Consider the following 13,882-nt stretch of genomic DNA (forward strand, 5'->3'; position numbering starts at 1 on the left):
GTCTCAGGCTCCCAAATTGCCACCATATCCGGTTTAGCTAATACTTTATTTATTTATTTTTTTAACCAGGGATTGAAACCAGCATTCCCAGCCCCATTTTAATTTTTTTTTTTTTTGAGACAGGATCCTACTAAGTTCTTAGGACATCGCTAAATTAGCGAAGCTTTTTTTAATAATTTATTTTTTAGTTTTAGGTGAACACAATGTATTTATTTTACATTTATGTGGTGCTGAGGATCGAATCCTCATGTATTGCAAGGCCAGCACTCTACCACTAAGCCACAATCCCAGCCCCGTGTGGGGGAGCAGGGATTGAACCCAGAGGCACTGGACCACTGAGTGAATCCCCAGCCTTATTTTGTATGTTATTTAGATACACTGTCTCACTGGGTTGCTTAGCGCCTGCCCTTGCAGAGGCTGGCTTCGAAGTTGCGATTCTCCTGCCTCAGCCTCTGGAGCCGCTGGGATTACAGGCATGCATCACCGCACCCAGCTTCAGCTAGTGCTTTTTAAAAAAAAATTAAGCAAAAATCTATTGTTATTGAAGAGTTTGCCAAAACTTAAAGGGGGGAAAAAATCCAATACTCCAACTTTTTTTTTTTCTTGTTTGTTTTACAAAATGTGCTTAACTACTTTAAAAAAATGTAGTTGTAGCGTTTGGGGACATGCCAGTAATCCCAGCGGCTCGGGATGCTGAGGCAGGAGGATCATAAACTCTAAGCCAGCGTTAGCAATTTAGTAAGACCCTGTCTCAGAATAAAAAGGGCTGGGCATGTAGGTCAGTGCTGGAGAACTTGCCTAGCATGTGGAGGGTTCTGAGTTCAATCCCTAGTATCCCGCCCCCAAAAAAGACAAATTTTACTGTTCGTTTTTAAGTTAATCAGATGNCTGCGGGGGAAGTGGCCCCTGGAGCCCGTTGCCCCACCGGGCCAGGGCCTGAAAACCGCGGACAGAGGGAGCAAAAGAGGCCGCGCCCAACTCCCGTACGCTTCTCCCCTGCCCACCCCGAAGGAGGCGTCAGTCCCTGCTGCCGTGTCTCCACCGGCCGGGGTGTCCGAGTCCTGGGTCGCGAAGGGGCCTTCAAACAAGGAAGCGTCGCCTACGGGGCCTCGATCCTGGGCCGGTGACTTGAAGGCCGACCCCCTACTCTCTAAAACGCAGAATTGCCGGTTTCGGACCCTACCCTGTTGGAGAAAGAATTGCAGGATTACGGGAAGCCGTAACCCCTAGTCTCTTCCAAGCTTTTCCCATTCTGTTCCTCGCACTTCTTGCCCTCAGCGAATTCGGGTCTCTTGCAGAGTCCAATCTCTTGATTCCGACCCAAGAGTGAGGAGGTTCTTCATCCCGGGCTCTTTTGGCAACTCTCCGGAACGTTTCCGCTTGCCCATTAGCTCAGTTGGGGTCACAAGCTGTGTCTTCCCCTTGAGAAAGTCTCATTAAACCCCTCCAGAGGCTGAGATTTCAGATTCTGAAATGTGTTTTGCCTTATGAGAATCTGGTGCGGACACTTGGCTTTATGTTGTTTTCCCCCCAGAACTTTTGCCTCTTTCATTCCGTTCATTAGCTTATGTTTGGTAATCCCTTAGTGACCTAAAGGCAGGATTTCTTCACTGTTTTAGTTATAGAGAACAAGGATCATTCTGGGAGTGAAGATGCGACCCTCATTTCTGCCAGGAACGAAGAAGAAGGCTAACTACCTGTTCAGTTACCGAAATATCATCGGAGAAGGGATGCATGTCTTGTGCCCACAGTGTAATTTGTGGGATTGGGAATTTGCTTTTCCACCTTGTTTTCCTATCTTTATGCCTGCATCATGCCAATCTTAAGAGATAAATGTTGCCTTCGGTTTGGATTAGGCTTGCAGTGTTCTATGGGACTTGGACAGGACAGTCAGTAGTTTCTCAGAGTATTCACCAGTACTGCTTTCTCTGTGTTCAGAAGTTAAGGCTCTGTCCTTTAGCACTTGACGTTTCTGGCAAATATGGATCCAGATATTGATAGTTTACTGGTAATTTTGTTTCTCCATTGTTAATTACATGAGGATCAAATTGATATTTTCAGTTTCCATCACACCTGATTCAGCTTGAGGTAAAGTTGTCCCTCAGAAAACTTAATACACACACGTCCATACGCCCATTTTTGTTTAACCCTGAAAAATTGTTAATAAGCCTTCCCCCTTGAGTGACTCCCCCTTGACCTCTTTTTCTGCCCCAGAAACATAAGTAATTATTCTTTTTCCTCTAGTGGTACCTTTTTTATTTAAATAACCTCCATATATGTGCATTCATAGGCCCTGAATAAAGGTGCAGTTCCCTGCTTCCTATTGCTCACATGGGAAAAGTGTTAAGTCTTCCATTTTTATTTGTGCATTTACACTGAAATATGGATTGGAAATAAATTTAACTTTTGGAAAATAGGGCAGAGAATGAAGTGTATGATGGGCTGGGGTTGTGGCTGTGGTAGAACACTTGCCTAGAATGTGTGAGGCACTGGGTTCTATCCTCAGCACCACATAAAAACAAATGAATAAGGGCTGAGGCTGTAGCTCAGTGGTAGAGCACTTGCCTTGCATGTGTGAGGCCTTAGGTTCGAACCTCAACACCACATAAAAACAAACGAATAAGTGCTGGGGCTGTAGCTCAGTGGTAGGGCACTTGCCTTGCACATGTGAGGCCGTGGGTTAGAACCTCAGCACCACATAAAAGTAAATAAATAAATAAATAAAGATATTTTAAAAATGGGATTTTTTAAAAAAACAAATGAATAAAATAAAGGTCTTAAAAAATCACACTGATTAATCCATCTTTTTAAAAAAGAATATGATGTTAAGTAAAAGAAGTGAAATTTGGCACATGGAAACTTTCAGGGATGTCTTTTTACAAATTAGAGCTTAAGGGATGACTTTTTCTTTCTTCAACTGCTTGGCCAATCTGGATAAATATGCTGTTACCTTTGAGAAGAGGATGAGGTGAGGACTCATTGTGGACTTTAATGTTTTTTTGTTGGTTTGGAAATACCTTACATGATGACCCTGTGTAAGATCAGAGGTCAGGCTTCTGTTTACTCCATACCTATTTCTGTCTTCTAGGCTTCCAAGGCAGCCGGGAGGACACTTAATACAGCTGCTCAGAAGCACCAACAGAAGCTCAGGTAATACAGGCATTTTGAAGTCCTTGTTGCAGAATAACATCTGGGATGCAACAGTGGAAAAACATAAGGCTTTTTTCAGATCCAAAGAACTGGAGCCTTATTGGAAGAAATAGGTGGCAAAGTTCATGTGCATTGAAGTGTACAAACCAGAAAATTGCTTTTTTTGACAGTGGACAAAAGAATTTGTGAAAGGTGACAGGGGAGAGTAAACTTTTCTAGGAATCAAACAGACCTAAAATAGAAATAAATAATCATATTGGAACTGGGCACAGTGGCCTGTAATCCCAGTGGCTTGGGAGGTTGAGGCAGGAGGATCATGAGTTCAAAGCCAGCCTCAGCAAAGGCAAGGCACTAAGCAACTCAGTGAGACCCTGTCTCTAAAATACAAAATAGGGCTGGTGATGTGGCTCAGTGGTTGAGTGCCCCTGCGTTCAATCCCCAGTACCCCCACCAAAAAAAAAAAAAAATATTGGGAGGAATGGAACCAGAATTTTATGAAGTGGTATCTAGAGCAGATCTACAATGAAGAAATGAGCCATTGGCAAAAGAAACAAACAAAAAAAGAAGCGAATTGAAGGTGGTCAAGGAAAAGAAAGGAAGTCTTGCCAGAGTATGGAATCAAATTCTAAAGCAAGTTAGTAGAGTCATTCTTTCTACAGGGCCCAAGGTAGAATGTCGTTTCTTGGGGCAAAAAAAAAAAGTACTATATTTCTTATCACGTTCAGGGAGCACAGATAATTAAAAAAAATAAAAAAATACAGGCAAACCTCAGGTCTTATTGAAGCACTGGTGATATGAGGTAAAGGAGGACAGGAATTCAGCCAGGCTTGGAGTGGAAGAGATGGGAGTAGGTAGGTGAGATCATAACCCAAATTAGTCTGGGGAAAGGAAGCAAGGATGAGGTCATATATTCAGGGAAAGAAGATGGCACATTAGTCTTTGGTAGCAAAAGGAGAAACTTAGGGAAAAAAGCCAGCTGTAAAGACTTTGTTTTTAAATCCCCCTTAAGGGAGAAAACTGAGAAGGGTCAAGGTCCTTTTGGGAGACTAGACTAATCCTGAAGCTCTTGGTCTCTAAGGTTATGGAGCCCTCAGGTTATTTATGTATCATTGAATGCTAGTCCTTGAAGCTGTTTGTGCTTTGTGGTTTCCCCGATTGTTTCTTTTTTGTCCTAAGCTGATGAGTAGGGAGATAGCCTCCTTGTCTGTTCTTTTTGTAATATCTCCTATTTTTCCCACCAGTCCCCTTTGTTACATCTTCCTCCCTGGACACAGTTTTTGCTATTTACCTTGAACTGGTTCCATAGGTTACTTTTTTTTGCCTCTGATTTGTTCCCTAGCAGATGTGGGCACCCCAGCCAGCAGCAGAGAGGGGTGCAGGGAAGCTACAGAGAAGCCACTTCTGATGCCCCAGGGAGCAAGCCAACCCCTTCCAGACTCCAGGAACACCACAAAGCAATATGAAACCTGTTCATGAGAGGAGTCAGGAATGCCTTCCACCAAAGAAACGAGACCTCCCCGTGACCAGCGAGGATATGGGGAGAACGACCAGCTGCTCCACAAACCACACACCCTCTAGTGATGCTTCTGAATGGTCCCGAGGGGTTGTGGTGGCTGGGCAGAGCCAGGCTGGAGCCAGAGTCAGCCTGGGGGGTGATGGAGCTGAGGCCATCACTGGTCTGACGGTGGACCAGTATGGCATGCTGTATAAGGTGGCTGTGCCACCTGCCACCTTCTCACCGACTGGCCTCCCATCTGTGGTGAACATGAGCCCCTTGCCCCCCACGTTTAATGTAGCGTCTTCACTGATTCAGCATCCAGGAATCCACTATCCCCCAATCCACTATGCTCAGCTCCCATCCACCTCACTGCAGTTTATTGGGTCTCCTTATAGCCTTCCCTATGCTGTGCCACCTAATTTCCTACCGAGTCCCCTCCTTTCTCCTTCTGCCAGTCTCACCACCTCTCACCTTCCACACTTTGTGCCATATGCCTCACTCCTGGCAGAAGAAGCCACCCCTTCCCCACAGGCTTCATCCCCAGCCCACTCGTTTAACAAAGCCCCCTCTGCAACCTCTCCGTCTGGGCAATTGCCACATCACTCGAATACTCAGCCACTGGACCTCGCTCCAGGACGGATGCCCATTTATTACCAGATGTCTAGACTACCTGCTGGCTATCCCTTGCATGAAAACCCTCCAGCAGGCACGAGCCCAGTTCTTACCCCTCAGGAGGGCCAGTCTGCTCTGGAAGCAGCTGCTGCCAATGGAGGACAGAGACAGCGAGAGCGAAATTTAGTAAGACGGGAAAGTGAAGCCCTTGACTCTCCCAGCAGTAAGGGTGAAGGCCAAGGATTGGTGCCAGTGGTAGAATGTGTGGTGGATGGACAGTTGTTTTCAGGTTCTCAGACTCCGCGGGTGGAGGTGGCAGTGCCGGCACACCGAGGGACCCCAGACACGGACCTCGAAGTCCAGCGGGTGGTTGGCGCTTTAGCTTCTCAGGACTATCGTGTGGTGGCAGCTCAGAGGAAGGATGAACCCAGTCCCCTCAACCTGTCCCATCATACCCCTGACCATCAGGCTGAAGGACGAGGGTCAGCCAGGAATCCTACAGAGCTGGCAGAGAAAAACCAGTCCCGTGGGTTCTACCCTCAGTCCCATCAGGAACCGGTGAAACATAGACCTTTACCCAAAGCAATGGTTGTAGCCAATGGCAACCTGGTGCCCACTGGAACTGACCCAGGCCTGCTGCCTGTGGGCTCGGAGATCCTGGTGGCATCAAGTCTGGACGTGCAGACCAGAGCCACCTTCCCAGACAAGGAGCCAACGCCACCCCCTATTACCTCCTCCCACTTGCCCTCCCATTTCATGAAAGGCGCCATCATCCAGCTGGCTACAGGGGAGCTGAAGCGGGTGGAGGACCTCCAGACCCAAGATTTTGTGCGCAGTGCCGAAGTGAGTGGGGGCCTGAAGATTGACTCTAGCACGGTCGTGGACATTCAGGAGAGCCAATGGCCTGGATTTGTCATGCTACATTTTGTGGTTGGCGAGCAGCAGAGCAAAGTGAGCATCGAGGTGCCCCCTGAACACCCCTTCTTTGTGTATGGCCAGGGTTGGTCCTCCTGCAGCCCTGGGCGGACTGCACAACTCTTCTCTTTGCCCTGTCATCGGCTACAGGTGGGAGATGTCTGCATCTCTATCAGTTTACAGAGCTTGAACAGTAACTCAGTTTCTCAGGCCAGCTGTGCTCCCCCAGGCCAGCTGGGTCCACCCCAAGAAAGGCCTGAGAGGACAGTCTTGGGACCCAGAGACCTATGTGATAGTGAGGGGAAGAACCAGCCTACAGGAGAGGGCTCTCATGCAGTAGAGCCCTCCCAGTCTGAGCCTGGTGCTCAGACCTGCTGGCCAGCCCTGAACTTCCAAAGATACAGCATGCAAGGGGAGGAGGCACGGGCTGCTCTGCTCCGTCCCTCTTTTATTCCACAGGAGGTAAAGCTGTCCATCGAGGGGCGTTCCAATGCAGGAAAATGAACCTCTTTCCCAGACCAGGACTGGGACTTTAACCCCAGAGGTGAACCTCACGGTGAGCAGCCAGAGGATTTGCACATGCCGAGCAGGGAATGGCTCTCTTGGCAGTGAGATTTTGGGGGTGAGGGGAAGTGTGAAGGCAGCCTCCCGAGGCAGGATCTGTTGCTCATTACCCCTTGGCATTCTTTCAGGACAGCCCCAGGGGGTACTATGATGGGGAGCAGCAGGCCTGGGGCAAGGAAGGAAGGGGGTGCACACAGGATAAGAAACATTCCAAAATCAGGGCCTCCCTGTTCTTTTCTCCCCACTCCTAGCTCCTGCAAGGGAAAGTACAGGCTTTGGGAGCAGGTGGCAGAGGGAGGGAGCAAAGAAAGAGCCAAAAATGATGATCCACAGCTTATAGTAGCAGTAAAACTGAAGTTTTGTTTTTTTTTTTTTCTTTTTTAGTGGGAGGGCAGGAGGCCCCATGGTTGGAAATAAGAGGGTTCCCACCCAGAACCCTTCTTGTGAGAGATGTGCACTTTAAAGGGTGATTTTGTTACAGATGTCTATGGCTGGGTTTGTGGGGAAGGAACACTCTCATCTACAGGACTCTGCTTGATCCTCTGCTTCAGCCCTTTTCCCATGTCTCCTCACTATCCCTCCTACAAGGCTTCTAGCAGCTTAGGGGCCAGGGGAGAGAGGACCCTACAGGGTTTGGAGTAAAGTACTGCCTTGCCACGACCCACCCGGGGAACTTCAGGAGAAGAACCTGACAACCAGATGATGCAGCTCTAGGCAGGGCTTCTGGAAAGGTAGCTGACTTAACAAAGCACCCCTTATTCAATATGCCAGACCTGCTTTGAGATTTCATTGAGTCTCTAGTTGGTAATGGTAACTTTGGGAAGAACCAGAGAACCCTTTTCCCCAGGCACCCCTCTGTTGTCTATGTTGTGCCTAAGTGCCTGCGCTGACCCCACCTTTTTGCTGCCCTAATCTCTGCATGGTGTCTTGACCTGGACCTCATTTGTAGCTGCATTGCCTTTCCTCTTCTGCAAAACTGGCTTTGTCCAGTCTAACAAAACCTCTAGTTTTTTGGTGTGTAGGGATCTCTGGTTTCCTTATGAGCTATAATCTTTGTTTTTAAAAACTCAAAATCATGTCCCTTCCTCTCCCACTGCCAGACAGTGTAGTGGGAACCATGCCTTGGGCCAGGGCAAAGGTGCCTGGCTGGGCAATTCCCATCCTGATATTTTTACATGGCCCCCTCCTATCTTTTCCTACTGCCTCTCCTAGCATTCACTCATCTCCAGGCCGTCACCTCCCACTGCCAGCTCTAAGAGTCTAGGGTAGTCTCAGTAACATTTTATTACCTGAAGTATGTTTTATTTTGTGGTGGTGTATTCCTCTGCAAGGAATATTTTCAGTCATAGTTGCATTTGCTTCCCTGTGTCTTAAGCCCACCCCACCCCCCGCCCCACACAACTTTGAGCATCAGCTTGGACTGTGGGATTCCACTGGGCAATGGGATTTAGGCTCCCCTACCAACTTTCAGGTGGGTGAGTGATCTTTTTGTTTGTTTTTTGGGGGTCTTTTGACTCTTGAAGGCAACTCAGGGTATTGTCCACCCAGCTCTCTAATTAGAGTTCTCCCAGGGTGTGATCCTGGCATTTCCTTTATACATGTACTTGGACTGGCCAAGGCCTGGCCTGTCATCAGGAGTCCCAAACTTTTGAGGTCTGAGCTCTGTTCTGTCAGAAGCTTTAGGCAAGTCTTATGACCTCTTGCTCTTTCACTTCCTCCCCAGCTGCCAAATGGGGATAAATAATCTTACCTACCTCCTGGGGGGAGGGAAAGTTCTGAGAATGGAGTCATTCTTAGTGTTCAGGTGCTAAAGGTTGTTCTCCTGGGGGAACAGAGTAATTGAGACTGGCTTGTTTACTACAAGCCCTATACTCCACTGTTTCATTCCTTGGGAGCAGTTACCTGGTCAGTGAGCTTTTGGGGGTCCATCCAAAGGGGTGCTGACCTGACCACAAGTACTTTGGTTCATATCAGAACCAAACACCAACCTTGTACTGCATTTGAGATCATGTACTTTCCTTTCTCTGTCCCCCATTCTCTCAGAATGCTGCTTTTTCTGGCTTGTTTCCTACAGTGGGGGCCTGTGGGGTTGAGTCTTCAAGAATCCTGTCCGATGAGAGCCTTAGGAGAAGGCCTCATCTCTGGCTGTTTCATGAGCAACTCATTCCTAGAGATTATTGTATGCATGTGTTTTTCATAAACATCCTTCCTCATAGGAAGGCTCATCAACTGAAAATAGTGACATGCACACAGCAGATGCTCAAGAAACATCCACCATGGGTACCAACTGAGCTTCGTCCTTTAAGGAGGAAACCTAGATCTAACTACATACAGGCCAAGAAGTTAAGTCAAAACACTCTGCACTCAGGCTAGTTGTGACTTCTCAGTCTGGTAACTTCCACTGAATTCTGGAAAGAAAAATCATTGGGACTTTGGCATGTTGGACCCTGACTTTCTGCTGTGATTCTGTCTCTTGCTGTGAAGTAGTATCAGCAGCTTCCCTAATAATCGTGCCATGCATTTAATTTGTTAATACTTGATTTTGCTGCACTACGGAGGTATCTCACATAAAGTATGGTCCCCCAGGAAAAGAAGCTCTGCTCTAAATCATTTGGTCGGAGCTGTGGCGTTGCCCCTTGCATCTTCCCTCTGGTTCAGTCTTTCCAGGCATGAGAAATAAGAATAACCTATGGTGTGTGTGTTCTTCTTTATAGGAATTGCCTAAATTTGCAAGAAACATGGGAAATGGGTTTTAGAGCATTTTAGTGGAAAGTTGTTGACTCTTTGGGAATGAGCAGTTGACAGAGACCAGCCAGTCCCTAGTAAGTGGTAGGGCATTCCCAGAGTTTAGGGAAAGGAAGGAAGATGGTTAACTCCCTGGCACTATACAGAAATACCTACATACCAGTTTGGCAGAAGGGGAACCTGATAAAATGTAATAATCTAAGTCTTAGATCATCAGCCCTATCAGAATTAGTACTCTTTGGGGAGAGGGTCTGGGAGTTCAGACTGAGTACTTGTACCTAAGGGGAGGGGCCCCTGCAGATCTGGACTGACCCTTCTGCCCTCTTGGTCCCAGTTGGTCATAACACCATGGAGTTTGCTATGTGCTGCTTTGCCGCTACTGCTGCCTGCTCACTTTCCTGCCTGCTGCCTTCTGTAGCTCCCCATGTCTTCAGCCATATAGATTAAATCCAGGCATCCTCTCCATTCTTAACTTTGTTCTGCCAGTGTTATATAGCACAGTCATGTTGAATAGGGATTATGTGAAATGCTGCTGGTGGGCTGGTGAATCCAAAGGGATATGCTTCAGTGCTGTCAGGAGCCCCTTGGCTCCAAGATCTGCCTGTCTTGAGGGAGAAACAAGCAGGTCCTGCTAGTGAGTGTTTTCTGTTGTATTGATTCTTTCCTTTGTGGTATTTTGTATCCTGTTTTCAAAACTGAGTGAAGGGGAACCACATCAGGGGCTGCGCCAGCATCCCAGCAAGGTTCATCTAGCTCCAGTTATGTGGATTCTGGGGCTGGGAAAGGGTTGGAGATTTGGATGAAGTAGCCCCGCCATTTGGAGTTTAGTTTTATTTCTACCAGTGGGCATCAGAGGCAATTTAGGGGAAGCACAGGATGGTAGTATGATTTAGACCTGCAACAAGCACGCATGTTTAAGGGTTGAGTGATCACACTGGAGTTGAATGTGGACATGGTGTGACTGGGAAAGGACCCAGGTCCATTGGAGTAAAGATAACCGGATTAACTGAATTGGCCATGGGAGATTAGGCCACAGTCTTAGAAGAAAAATAAGTAGGACAGAGGCCAAGTTTTAGGGAGATGTCTTGACCTCCTAGGGCTAAGTTTACTAAACCACACTGAAGCTACAATACTTTTCCAGATGGGAAAAAGTATACACTACAGTTGAAGAACTGAACCCTACTAGATTGGATGTTGATCAGGAGCCTATTAGCCCTTTGCTGGGAACCCTTCATACTCCAGCTTCCCTGGGGTAGGAAAGGTCTCCCACATTATGCAATAATAAAATCAGCGTCTGGATCTTTGCAGCTGTCTGTTGCTCTTTCAACTCTAGGATCCATCTTTGGACCAGAAGCCTGGCCCTTGATGCTAGAGTCAGCTGCATTCTCCTTACCTGCAGACTATGCACAGTGCCTGGGGCAGAAGGAGGAAAGGTGGTGCAGTTTGCCCTGCTGAACCTCCCCAGCAGGAACAGTAGTAATAAATGCACTTTTCACACTAAAGTTTTATTAGTTCTATTAAGCCTAGATCCTCCCCTAGTAGATTGCAAATTCAAAGTCTGTGTAATCCCAAAGCCATTCCACTGCAAATACTCAGCAGTAAAGATGGCCCCAAATTGGGTTCCTGTCTGCAGTGTATGTGGCAGCAGCCCATGTGCCTTTACCTGTTGTCAAACTTGCAAGCATTTATTCTGTCTTTGACTGTCATGGGGACTTAGGTTCTTCAGAGAGAGAGAGAGCAAGAGAGCTGATGACAGTGGTTTTACACCCACCCCCAAACAGGGAGTTTGCATGTAGTTACAAGCTGTGAGGGTTAGTGAGCTGCTGATATTGCTGAAGGCAGGGTTGATCTCTCACTTGCTTCATACTTGCATTCAAAATAATCTAGATTGTGTTGGGGAAGAGACTGACTGTACTCATGGCTAACTTTAAGTATTAAAACAAGATTGTCCCCTACAAACTTACTTGTCACCCAGGATCCCTGTAGCCAAACAGTATATGTTCCAGCTACAGAGAGCAGTCTGCTCTCAGCTTGCACAGCACCTTAGGGGAGGGAAGAATACATGGATAGGGAATGGGGTGGAGAAAGGATGGGAATTTTGTCATCCTGGTGGCTTTAGGGTCCTAAGGAATAGATAAGAACGGCACTGGGGAGGTCTGGATGGATCTGATTTGTGTAGGAGTTCCCTGTAGATAAATTACTGATCCCCCAACTACTATCCCCAGTATGTAATGGCTGAATTAATATGTAATCAACTGCATTGTATCTAAAGCCTTAGAACTAGTCAGGTGCTCCCCCAGCCCAATACCATTTCTTACCCTCTAATCCTACCTGATCTTTAACAAAGCATTAATAATTCTAAGGATAATCTCTATTTTGTTGTGCTTTTTTGTAACTGTTTTAAATAAATCAATTTGTACTGTATATTTGTACTTTTGTGAGATCCTTTTTGCTGTTTTACCATTTTAAGTCTCTGTACTTGGCTACACACAGATTGTATTTTTATTGTTAATGCTCTTCTTATGGATACCTGCATTTAACTTGTGGACTATGTAAACAATATATATCAATATCTATATATCTATATATCTATCTATATAAACTACTAGCTTTTCCTTTTGGTGTTTGCGCCTTCTTCCTATCCCAGCTTAGATGGTGGCCCCTGGGGATGGGGGAGTGGGGTTGAAATGCTTTGTGGGAATACTTGGAATGGAACATAAGTGGTGCCTATCTTGTTGTGAGCTTCAGGCAAATGGTAGAGGCTACCTCTAAAGCATGGTCTGCTGTCTTTTGGTGTGAATTTCAGAGCTCAGAAGTCTACAATAGACTTACCATCAGCACCAGTCACAAGAACCTGTAGGTATCCTCACTGCTGGACTTCCCTTCTATTCTTTTTCCTTACTCAGGAATACTGCCAGAAATTATGAGTAAGTCATCCCCATCATAGCTACTTCTAACTTAGAAACCTGGCCACCAGTGAGTGATAAAACATTCATATTCATTTATTGAACACTTACTGTGTGCCACAAACTATCCTAAGTACTTGATATTAACAATCATTTACAGCTATTATTTCTATTTTGTGGCTGGGGGAACCAAGACATTGGGGTTAAGTAACTAACTTTTCAAAGTTACACAGCTAATAAAAGTCGGAGCAGCCTTTTGTTTTTTCAGTTTTGATTTTTGCATTGCTGGGGATTAACCTATAACCTCCCACATACTAGGTAAGCACTCTACCTCTGAGCTACCTTCCCAGCCTTACAGAGCAGTTCTGAACCCAGGCATCTAACTCTTGAGTTTGTATTAACTGAGTGTTTTGAAAATTAAATGTGATGATCCATTTAAGTGTTCAAAGTAATCCTTGGCACATAGTGAATGTGCAACCATTTTGAAACATCCCAAGTAGAACCTCAGCATGGAGCTCTATGAGAGAAAGGCATTTGGATTGCTTAAGTACTTACTTTCTTTTAAATGTAATTTTAAGACAAATATTTCATGCCTGCTGTGAATGAACTCTAGTTTGGTGGGCAGTCATTTAATACTATTAACTCGCCTTGGACCTGTGGAGGTCAGAAAGGAGTTTAAGTTTCCCTGTTTTGATATTGGAAGAGGTCCACATTCCTGGCATAGTTTTTTTTTTCTGGCTACAAATTAACTAGGGCACTTCCTTCTGGACCTCCAGATCTATAATTATCTAAACTGTACACAACCTTTGGTGCAGACTAAGGAAAGTTCTGTGCTTGTTCTGTACCATCACAGAAACTTTAGAAATGACCTCAGCACTTGTCTCTTCTAAGGCTTGGCAACCACACAAACTGCCAGAGTAGTCATTCTGCTCTAATCTTTGCCACTGTTGACTTGAACTCTTCTATCATCTTAATTCTGGTTTTTCCTCAATGGATTTTATGCCTACCTTGACTGAGAAATAAATAAAAAGATGGATTACCTGTACTCTCAAAACGAGTTCTGTGGTGCTATGGACCTTAATGTTGCAGCCACTACCATGAACATATTCCTAGATGCAGTTGATGGCTGTTTGAGAACTTTTAAGTGTAACAAACTACATTACTGAGAAAAGTACTGCATAATCTTTAGAAAATGCCAATTGTGAGGAAAGGCTTCTACTACTTTTGAATTTGGAAAGGCAAGTTAAGTTTAAATAGCCCTTGGGACTATAGTTATCTTCATTATGGCTGTGGGAATGAATTTTCACAAAGGCAGCAGTGGGTCTTTCTTCAGTGCCATATTCTCATCAACTCAGGGAACTCTGCTTAGGTAGCCCAGGTTGAAGAGCACCTTGCTAGCAAGCCATGAGAAGTCACTGCCTGAGAACTCCCACCCAGCTCTTTCCCACCTCACTTCACTAGCTAGAATGAAACAGACAAAAGCAGGAAAGAA

The 13,882-nt window shown here is 45.9% G+C and overlaps 1 protein-coding gene across 2 annotated transcripts; it reads left to right on the plus strand.

Annotated features, from left to right (window-relative positions):
• The first annotated feature begins 2,746 nt into the window (after window positions 1-2,746).
• On the plus strand, window positions 2,747-12,099 carry Atxn1l (ataxin 1 like). Of its 2 annotated transcripts, none has more exons than XM_015496119.2 (2): window positions 2,747-3,150; window positions 4,490-12,099. In XM_015496119.2, exon 2 carries the CDS (start codon window positions 4,610-4,612, stop codon window positions 6,677-6,679), a length of 2,070 nt encoding a protein of 689 aa, XP_015351605.1. In that variant the 5' UTR covers window positions 2,747-3,150; window positions 4,490-4,609; the 3' UTR covers window positions 6,680-12,099. The 2 variants fall into 2 exon arrangements, with proteins under 2 accessions (XP_015351605.1, XP_015351604.1); XM_015496118.2 differs by having other exon boundaries at window positions 2,748-3,150; window positions 4,493-12,099.
• Window positions 12,100-13,882: the final 1,783 nt, after the last annotated feature.

Source organism: Marmota marmota, unplaced genomic scaffold (genome assembly GCF_001458135.2).
Source record: "Marmota marmota marmota unplaced genomic scaffold, marMar, whole genome shotgun sequence".
Classification (NCBI taxonomy): Eukaryota; Metazoa; Chordata; class Mammalia; order Rodentia; family Sciuridae; genus Marmota; species Marmota marmota.

Coding starts and splice junctions, on each gene's coding strand:
- Atxn1l (XM_015496119.2), top strand. CDS start 4,610: ATGAAACCTGTTCATGAGAGGAGTCAGGAATGCCTTCCACCAAAGAAA.